Genomic DNA, 10,432 nt, shown 5'->3' with positions numbered 1-10,432 from the left:
TGTTTTTATCAATAAAGAAAGGGAGCGAGCAACGGTAGCTATTCTTGTTGAGCGTGATTATATGGATTTCTTTTTGCTGCAGAATGTTCGTAAACTAAAATCAGTTTAGACTTGTCCAAGCTCGTCGGTGCAGCACCAACTTTGGAGCTCGGACAAAATCCCATCAAGGCAAGACTCTACAACTGTCTTCTGAAATTTGAATTTAAAATCTGAACCTGCTTGACCGTCTCTGCTATACTTACTACAAAACTAATTGCATATATTAAGTGCAGTATTTAAATATATTAATTAATTTCTTAATTTTAAAAATTTATTGGTAATAAATCCCTTACCAATATGAATAATACACATGATAAATAATTAATTTTATGCAAATAATATGAGAGACTAAATATTTTTATGGCTTTAAATTTATATTTTATTAATTATTTTAATATTTTAATTTTTAATTTAATTTTATAGTTATTTAAATTTAATTTTTTTAATATATAAATACTTTTAATTTTCAGTTTAATATAATAAAATTTTATTTTTTAATAATATTAAACACCTTCGTAAAATACATATAGATATATTGAATGAGGATATATATCAAAAATATTATAAAAATAATTTAAATATTTATTAAATTACATAAAAATTAAAATTTGAAAATATAAATATATATATTTAATTTTTTTTAATTCACAATTTATTAAACTCCTAAATTTGTATTTATCTTAATAAGTTGTTGTATCTTGTGAAATTAATATGCCATATCACATTTATCACCATAAATATTTAGATTTTTCTAAACCAATAATCTCACGAGTTTGATTATTAAGTAAAATAAAAAGAAATTTTCATGAATGCCAAATTCCTCATCATAGATGATGTGGGATGTGGTGCTGCCATCATCCTTAGATAGTTGACATAACTAGTCACACTCACACCTCGAATTATCTGTATGCCACGCGGTTGAGCAGATAATTGAACTATCAGAGTAGGGAAAACCAACATTATCTACCACACTAATCCAAGCTTTGTTCTTTATTCATAATGTTGCAGTCGGCAACTCAATACCAGTGCTGTTTTATAGTAATAAAATTACAATACCAGGAGCCCTTTTCTCCTTTTCTTATTTAATAAATACACTCCTGTCATTTTCACCTTACACACAATAAGCAAAGACACTTTCCCTATCTTTTTATTTTTCCTGTGAAATCCTCAAGCACGTGTTGTTATGATACATATGGTACAAAATGTCATGGCGTATGCACATTCATGGGTCTACCTCTGCAAATTTGTTGCAATCAATTCCTTTAGCAGCAAATGCCTCCACAAGCTTTGGAAAGAGCTTAGAGAGCATGATTTTGAACCCTGTAGAATTTCCCTTTTGGTGTTCATGCTCAACATGTCCACATTCAAATGGGTATGCTACTGGAGCTCCTTGTATATATGCTTTACAAGCTGATAGAATATATTCAGATCTTCTCTTCAAGTGCTCCTCTATCAGTGTCCCAAAATGCTGCACATAACACATTATATCATTGTTAAATGTCCACAGGTAAGAGATAGCTCATGGTTATTAAGTCCCTAAGCAGTTAACCCCTGAAAAAGACAAGCTCTAAAAGGTTTATGCTATTGAAAATGACATAAAATAAGAGGTTGATTTTGAGTACGAAAGACTGTCATTTTTCATATCAACCATCCAAGCAGCAGTTATTAGTATAACAGAACAGAAATCCTTGGTCTGAAAAGAACTAGTATCAAGTTAGCCATTACTAAATCATATAAAATGTTACCAACTGATTTTACCTCTGGTGGCTGACGAAGCAAGTAAAGCATGGACTTCCAGGTCATGAGAAATGCATTTTCATTATAACTAACAGAGTTCTTCTCTCCCTCAGATCTTCCGATCTGTTTATCATACCCAGCCTCATTGAAATAAGGTTTTTCATTGAGCACAAGGGCCTGGAGGGAAAGAAGAACTTGTAGAATATTGCTCTCTGGACTCCACACTTCAGTGCCGGTGCCTGTCCATGTATTGAGGAGACTCAGGCAGACCTTGCCAGACTCGTATAAATTAGGATTGACGCGAAGCCCACCAGAACGATAGTGCACCAGCTACATGACATAGATTTATAGGGAATACATTACACAGCATAAAAATGATATGTGTATATTGAATACTCGAATTTTAGCAAATTTGCTTATAGTAAAGAACCATTTTGGCTTAATTGTTGCCAACGCAACTCAATGATAAATCTTTAGTCTATTTGAGTATTCATTAGACTGGTAGTTGAACCTATGGTAGTCTAGATTAAACAACTTACAGGTGGTTCGTGAGGATACTCTGGAGGAAGATATATATCAAAGAAGAACAGCCCGTCATGATATGGAGTTCCAGGTGCACCGACAATGGCTGCTCGAAGGAGATCCATCCTTCCCTCGTAGACGCGGACATATATTGATTCTATTGAGGTTGATACAAATCTTATAAGTTGAAGAATAAACCAATTCACAAAATGGCATTCCAAGTGAAGTCGAATTAAGAGAAGAGTGCTAACCAGGAAGATGTTTTTCTAGGGTACTCCACTCTTGCTGTACCTTCTTCAGCCAACTCCTTTTCATCTATGAGGCATAAAAAAAAAAAAATTTAAAAAGCGAGTGATATATATCATGATTGTTTGAACCTGTTCAGCTGATATAACTTTTCTGGGAAATGAAGTTAAGTTTCTTCTAACCTGAGATAATGCTAATCCCCTGCTCGCATCATCAAGAAAGTGGTGGTCAGAGCAATCATCAACCATTTCAAATTGCCTGAATCGTTCCTCACTCTTGCTGCCGAATAAAGACTGGACTTCTTTATTTTCCTGAATATCATTGACTTCCTGGTTTAAACTTGCGTTTTCAAAACTCTGCATGCCACCTGGTATCAGTGATTGCATCTCTGTGCAGAGATCATTGTTTTCCATATTTTCTTTCTCTTCGACCGACTTCAACTGATTGCCATCTTTAAAAACAGGGCCAGAAGATACTGAACAAGAAGATGTGGAACCAAAGGATTCAAATATACTTGCTGCGATGCTCCTGAAAAATCCAATAGTAGATCGAGGAAGAAAGAAGGAACTAGCCTTCCATGAGCCCTGTTTGCACTCACTGTTGCTACTGGAACTTTGCAGATCCTGAGAATGAAACATTGGTTGATTTCAAGTGACAACAACTTCTTTATAGATGACCAAAATGTTCATTAATGAGAGAGAGAATTAGCTTTACCTTTCCTTTCAGGCTAGAGGATTGTTTGTCAAGACCAATCATCTCTTGATTCAAATTCACATCGTCAATATTTTGCTCATTCACATTCAGCACAGAGTTTGCAGGTGAACTTTGATATTTATCTATACGAAAAATGTCATTAGGTGCAACCTGTAACAATGTACAACAGATTGTTTAAGATTAATGCTTCAATCTGTCTCCAACAATGAATGAAAACAGAATATCAATTAATTTTATCCAACAATAAATATTAGTAGCTTAAGATAACTTTTGAAAGTCTTCACTAACCTACAAGGTTCAAGTTATTACAAAAACCTACAATGAACCTGAAAAGTTCTACCACTCTTCTCTTACCAAAAATGTCAATCTGAATTAAATTATTACATACACACATGGACTAACCTAACTGGAACCGGAGGTGTTCCATCTCCCGGTGGCTGGAACGTAAAAGTAATTGAAAAGAAATAACAATAATTAGCCAAGTTCGTGTCTTAGAGATAACTAGGCAACCTAGCGCAAAAAAATAAATTGCCAACATTTGGTGTCTTTTGCTTAATTTAATCACGTCCTATTTCCGGAATACGAGATTCTTACCTAAATTTAGTGCATATAATATAACTAATACGAGTGTAGGTTAATGTATATACTATGACTAATAGAAATGTGATACGTATATATGATATATTTTATTATTTTAGTATTAGATGATTGACATATTTTTTATTATTTAAAATTAATAAATATATGTCAACCATTTATTGATCTGATATACAAGTGAAGACATGCATCAAGTCTAAATAATTTTTTTTTTTATAAATAATCATAACAACTAAATAAGTTGCATTGATATTACTATACAACTAGCACAAACACTTGAAACTCTAAATACTTATAAAATATTAAAATTATTTCTCTCTCTCTCTCTTTTATATATATATATATATATATATATATATATATATATATATATATATAGTTACACTGATATTTTAATTTTTATGTATTTATTTAAAAAATTATAAAATTTGGATCAGATTTACATAAAATATTGTAATATGTATTTTTTATATAAAATCACATACTTTAAACAATTTTATATAACTTTCTAAAAGAAAATTTTATAGAAATTTATAATTTTTATTCAATTAATATATAAAAGTATTGAAAAGTCACTATAAATTCACGACACCATAGAAATTTAATATATATATACTTTTTCTATTAATTTATTAATTAATAATTGATATTCATAATTAAATACTAATTTTAATCCTAAAATATAACATACTAATTATATTTTAATATATATTAACTAATAAATTAGTTTCTTAATTAGATAATGATTATAATTCTATCCTAAGAAATAGCATATTAATTATACTTTAATTATAATAATTAATAAATTAATCTTTAAATTAGATAATCATTCTAATTTTAAAAATAATATTTTAGATTATATCTTTAGTATATATTTATTATTGAATTAATTTTAATTGTATAATAATTTCTAATCCTGAAAAATAGTAATATCAATTATATTGATAGTATTAGTTCATATAACACCAAAATAAATTCATTAATATTTTAAAATAGTTTTTATATTGTTGCACTAAAAATTAAAAAATATTTAATTTATGTTATTTTTAAAATATTATAAATAAATATTAAATATTAAATATTCTATTAAATTTTATCTATAAATTTAATTTGATAATCAGAATAATAGCAACAGCCATGCAACTCACGAGTAAACGTCTAATATATACTAAATTTTGAAACAAATTTTTGTTGACATGTATAACTATTTTTGATACATAAATTTTTTATTTTAACATATATATATTTACTTTTGGTACATAAAATTTAAATTTATGCATAATTTTAGTATTTTTCTATCAAAGCGTAAAAGCACAATCAACGGAAAGCTTCCTTGAAACCAACCCTTGTCTCAATGTCACTTTCCAAACAAAACCGCCTTTCCTAGATCTATGAAAATAATAATGCTAATTATATTTATAGTATCAATTTAAATAATTACTAAAAAGTAATTAATAAATACTTTTAAGATAATTTTTAACTAATGAAACCTTTTCTAGAATGAAAAGGATATTAAAACATTAAAAAATTTAAAATTTAAAATATTTAATTTATTATTATTTTTAAAAATATTATAACTAATATAAAATATGAAAAATTCTATTCAATTTTATCTTATTCGTTATTATTTATAATTAAAATAATTTTACCATAAAATGCGCCATCACTTTTAAGTATTGAGATCGGATAGAGCCCACACCTTGGTTTGAAGACCAGAAGCCCATGTCACCTCAACTGCACCATCTTTGAAGCCCGAAACATACCCAATGCAGGACAAGTAACCATCACATGGGTAATCACTCTGATCTTTCCCACATTCCTTGCCTTCAATAGCAACAGTTTCACCCATGCTAGTCTCTCCCTTCAAGCGATGCATATCAGCTTGATCAACAGTGTTAAATACAATATCTCCATAACAGTAGGAGAAATCCGGGTATTCAACTAGTTCATAGGCACTCACAGTTTCTCCTTGTGACACCAGGTTGCTGCCCACATCATTAGCCTGATTTGCTACAGTAAGCTTCCATTTCACTTTAACAGTTCGTTCCTTCGCATCCACAGCACTCACAACACCCCATTTTCGGTTGTCAGGAACATTTGGATCATCACAAGCACCCTTCTCAACTACATACTGCCCTGGCCAGAACTCATGGGCATTCACCACATTTACAGGAAGTAGAGAATGTGAATCCAATTCTAATGAGCAGCTTCCATCCTGCCACAGAACATCAACTATGGTTTTTATCTTCACAATAACAAAGATTTCCTCGAGATTTGAGTGATCTTGCCTCTTAAACCCTTTTCCCATTTTATCATTCTCTTTAATGAGCTCAAGGGTGGATGCATCATACAGCATCTGCTTCTTCACACCCTTAAAATCAGCAAAAGGAAGCATGCACCAGTCTCCAAGCTGCCAATGCTCGTAAGAAGAACATGGCAACAAAGTCAGGTCTTTCACATCCTGTAGATGACGGGGAGCAGGCAAGCTCATATCACAACCAACAAGAGCACAAGCAAGCCAGTCAACGAACATTAGACCTGCATTTACAGAAGAAACAGTTCCAACGTCCTGATTTTCCTTCCAAGCACCACATAACGATCTAGTCTTTGAAACAGCAGGGAGCCTAACCTGCACTCTCTGTCCTGGGTAATAGGGGTACGTCGAGTCTTCAAGTATGTTGGGAGAAACAGGCAACAGCTTTTCTTTGTCTGCTGCAATTACCTCGCACTTGCTTCCATCATCAAAGATAATGGTGACATTGTGGACAACTTTGTCCACCCTTCCTATCCAAGGCCCATTGACCACATAATCTCCCACTGACATGGAGCAAATCTTTAGAAGCTCCTTGGAATCAACAGCTTTTATGATTTTTCCATGAACATTTTCCAGGTCAACGACCATTTTGACGTTTACAACTCTTCCCATCTGTCCTGACGGATTAGCTACAGAGCAAACGACCTCTCCACGTACGAACCCCCTCTCAAATGAAAGGAAATCATCAATTTTTCCTATGCTCTCCTCCAGGCTTGATAAAATGCAGTTAGCATGCCCGCCATATAAAAATTCAAGCTCACTGCCACTGTCGCTCAAACTGTCCCAATCAGAATCACTAGAGAACATATCCATCATCGACTATAATTATCAACGTTGACTCAGAAATAAGATTTTCCTTTCCTTTTTCTTTTCTTCTTTTTTTTTTTTCTTTCTTTTTGTGTGTTCTTTCTCTCCCAAGAAACACTATTTACTCTGGAACTTCAACTAGAAACAAAATGTTACTATTGATTCATGCATACCTGGACAGGAAATAAGAGATGGCTTATTAGGGAGTAAAAATTGAATATGAAGGAAATGCATAATGAAACTACGAAAGTAATGCTAGGTGGCATGCAAACTCTAAAATGTATTACATATATTACATTTTTCTATGGGATACATTTTAGATACCGAAATTTTTTGAAAATTCTTTAGAAAAGTTTCAAAATTTTCGTTTCCTATTATTTTTTATATTTTTTATTTACTTTAAAAATTCTAAAAAACAATTTAAAGAAAATTTGTCTATTTAATTGGGATTCTCTATTTTAAGAAAGACCTTTAATTTTATTCTATTTATTTTTATTTCTATTTATAGATGATTTTTAACTTCTTTCTATTAATATTTTTAATTATTTTTCATTTAAAAGTTTTTATATATACATATATTGTTTTTATCAATAGTAAGTAGCTATCTTTTAAAATCTAGTCAATATCAGCTAGTAATTTAATGGATAAATCACGCAATATAATATGTATTATATACCAAAATATTTACTATCTAATTTGTATTTTATATGATGATAAAGATAAAAATGTAATAAAAAATCTAGAATAATCATTTACTAATATTTTAATTTTTCATAAATAATTATTATATTTATTAAAAATATTAGCATAACTTTTAAGTATTTGATTTATTATATATATATAGTATTTGTCTAACGTTTCGTTTATTAGCCTTTTAAAAAATTTTATATTTCTATTTTATGTCGTATCACTCGTTTATTTTTTCGTGCAATCTAGTAATAATGTCAAAGCACCTAATTCTTTTCATCAGAGTATCTTTGAGCTATTTTATGCTTGTCATCCGAAAATGCAACTATATCATAAATATGTGAAAGTTGGAAACAGAAAAAAAATTAAAAAAAATTAGGAGCAGGAAGAGAGTTGATACCTCTGAGTTGCACTTCACCAAATAACTTGAAATGACAAAACCCGTAGTGGTGTAATGCTACGTTAAAAGATAGTGCAACGGATAATGCAATGGTGGTTTGGCAAATGAGCAGACTATAGAATCAGCAATGCAGAATGAATTCTGATTTTGTTTCCTTTCAGAAATTAATTCCAAGCTTCAATATAGATATTCCAACAAGAAATCTTGACCTTTAAAAGCAGATCATATGCCAAAGCCTTTCAAAGAGATAACAGGGAGCCAACTCAGGGCTCCCAAATGCCAAAGGAGATTTGCCCTAGAGGGATAAGAGGAATCAACTCAAGACTCCTTATAGCCCACAGGGATAGTAGGAGCCAATACAGACTCCAGATGCCAAAGGAGATTTGCCCAGCAAATGGACGGAAGCTCTTGCAAGAAGAAACTTCCAATGAGGATTGCTACAGAGGTGATATATCAATAGGCTGCAAGTCTTGCAGATTGAAGTATATCTTGCAAGAGAAGAGAAATTTCATGCCAAAGGATATCCGCTTTGTAGCAAAGATGAAATCTTCAGTAAAATATAAGGAGAACAAATAATGAAAGAGTATATACTCTGCTAAGCTGTTCACTGTGAGGTGAATTTCCCAGCAAGAGAACTTTGCCAAAGGAGATTTGCCCAAAGGAGCTGAAATCTTGATAACCAAATTGTCACCGGAAAAGATCTCGCTTCTTTTGGATGCAAGTTTATATTGCCAAAGAAGATTTGCCCTGCTTCAAACTAAATTTCTGTCAGGTAGACCCAGTGCCAGAGAAGATCTGCCTCACGAAGAGAGTTCATTTAATTAGCAAAGGTCTGCAAGAAGACTAAGTCTAACAGACATGTTTCCGGAAACTTTAATAACAGAAAGTCGATCATGAACTGAACAAAGCCTTGTATGGAACAATTTCATTAGGTATCAGCCAAAAGTGAGTGCTTCTCCATATACTTTTACATTTCCTTGCAACCTGCCATGAGAACACCTATTATTTACATCATTATGAGCAGAAAATCTTTAGGATGAAGCTCTAAATATGCGGTTTCAGTAAGAACTTTACAAAAATTTATCTCAAAACCGCATATGCAATTAAGACTAGATTGTGATGGGATGCAATTTAAGAAGCCTTTTAATTTCATCAATTAAAAAATAGAGAGAAAGCGAATATAGTAGCACAAATTTTTTAGCCCCATACAGAATATATGCCTAAGCAAGAATCAAATTCTATCATACATATATACGAGTTCCCATAACCCTTTCCTTCAATAACAAATTCACAACACCACTCTGCACTCTACATGGAAGTGTACGCCTACCAAACAGTTTTATACTCCAGCATATACCCAAAAGAAGAACGGACAAAGTGTCAATTTGTCCCTTGAACTAATGTCCAATAGTCAACTGCATCTAATTTAAACTTTTTTAATAAATAACACTCTAAACTTATATCCAATTGTCAAATACATTCAATTTATATTTTTTAGCAAATAAATCCATAAACTTATGTCCAAAGAAGAACTGAAGTAAAAAAAAAAACTGGCAATTAAAACTAACGAGGTTAACGCTTATAAAATAGCAGGAACCCGCAAAACTCATAAACGCTTACAACCAAACAGCTTCGAACATCATACAAATAAAACAAACACAAACGGTGCGTATACATGCAAAACACATCAAAGAGACCTCACAGAGAACAGAAAAGTAGCAAAACAGTACCATTTTTGGCGCTTCTAAATATCAGTGAAGCCGTGTAAACCGATCACCAAGAAAAAGCCAACACAGAATCTACATGAGCCAATCAAAGGAACACGACCCAGTTGATGATTTGCTGCTAAATCACGTTCCTCTGATTGTCTCTCTCCCTTTCTTGCAAGAACTTTGTCTGCCAAGAAAATCTTTTAGCTGGAAATTCAGAGAGGCACAGTCCCTCCCCGAATCCCGGCCATCATTCCATGAATGAGGCTTGAAAACATTGCACAGTCAAGCTGAAAAAGAGAAAAAATAGAAAAAAGAATTGTTTTGTTTTCTGTCCTGGCCTATATAATTCGGTTAGGATCGGTGAATATGTCTCTGTTTTTCTCTGTCTGTCTAAAAATGAAAGACGTTGGAGGTTTATTATCAGTGGCTTTCACAGCCAATGAGATATAAGAGACTATTGTCCATTGATGTGGAACAGAATATCCTAACAGTATCAGACGCAAAACACTGTAACTACTACATTCAATTTACTCGATTGCCCTTCAAATCACTAATTTATATGGAAATTTTTCCTTTTCACATATGCACTTTTCTTTTACACATAAGCATTATTGTGATCTGTAATTTTTTTTTTATATTTATAATAAATTATTTTAT

At 31.8% G+C, this 10,432-nt stretch overlaps 1 protein-coding gene across 3 annotated transcripts; it reads right to left on the bottom strand.

Moving 5' to 3' along the window:
- Positions 1-1,003: 1,003 nt before the first annotated feature.
- Positions 1,004-10,199, bottom strand: LOC8279507 (probable ubiquitin-conjugating enzyme E2 24). 3 transcript variants are annotated; one of them, XM_015719136.3, is made up of 10 exons: positions 9,794-10,199; positions 8,064-9,047; positions 5,816-7,149; positions 5,555-5,716; positions 3,259-3,408; positions 2,727-3,167; positions 2,550-2,613; positions 2,316-2,455; positions 1,798-2,106; positions 1,004-1,507 (listed from the first exon to the last, which is right to left on the bottom strand). In XM_015719136.3, exons 3-10 carry the CDS (start codon positions 6,983-6,985, stop codon positions 1,262-1,264), a joined length of 2,682 nt encoding a protein of 893 aa, XP_015574622.2. In that variant the 5' UTR covers positions 6,986-7,149; positions 8,064-9,047; positions 9,794-10,199; the 3' UTR covers positions 1,004-1,261. The 3 variants fall into 3 exon arrangements, with proteins under 3 accessions (XP_015574622.2, XP_002519066.3, XP_048230337.1); XM_002519020.4 differs by having other exon boundaries at positions 5,555-7,149; XM_048374380.1 differs by lacking the exon at positions 9,794-10,199 and having other exon boundaries at positions 5,555-7,149; positions 8,064-9,062.
- Between the last annotated feature and the right edge of the window lie 233 nt (positions 10,200-10,432).

Source organism: Ricinus communis, chromosome 5, assembly GCF_019578655.1.
Source record: "Ricinus communis isolate WT05 ecotype wild-type chromosome 5, ASM1957865v1, whole genome shotgun sequence".
Classification (NCBI taxonomy): Eukaryota; Viridiplantae; Streptophyta; class Magnoliopsida; order Malpighiales; family Euphorbiaceae; genus Ricinus; species Ricinus communis.
The sequence above is the reverse complement of the archived record's forward strand: the minus strand, read 5'-3'. Positions and strand labels throughout refer to the sequence as shown.

Bases quoted from the DNA above. Each gene is read 5' to 3' on its own strand.
- LOC8279507 (XM_002519020.4), bottom strand. From the start codon at position 6,985: ATGATGGATATGTTCTCTAGTGATTCTGATTGGGACAGTTTGAGCGAC. The intron at 3,409-5,554 runs GTGTGGGCTCTA...ACATTGTTACAG, and splicing joins CTTCTGGTCTTCAAACCAAG to GTTGCACCTAATGACATTTT. The intron at 3,168-3,258 runs GTAAAGCTAATT...TTTCATTCTCAG, and splicing joins CCTCTAGCCTGAAAGGAAAG to GATCTGCAAAGTTCCAGTAG.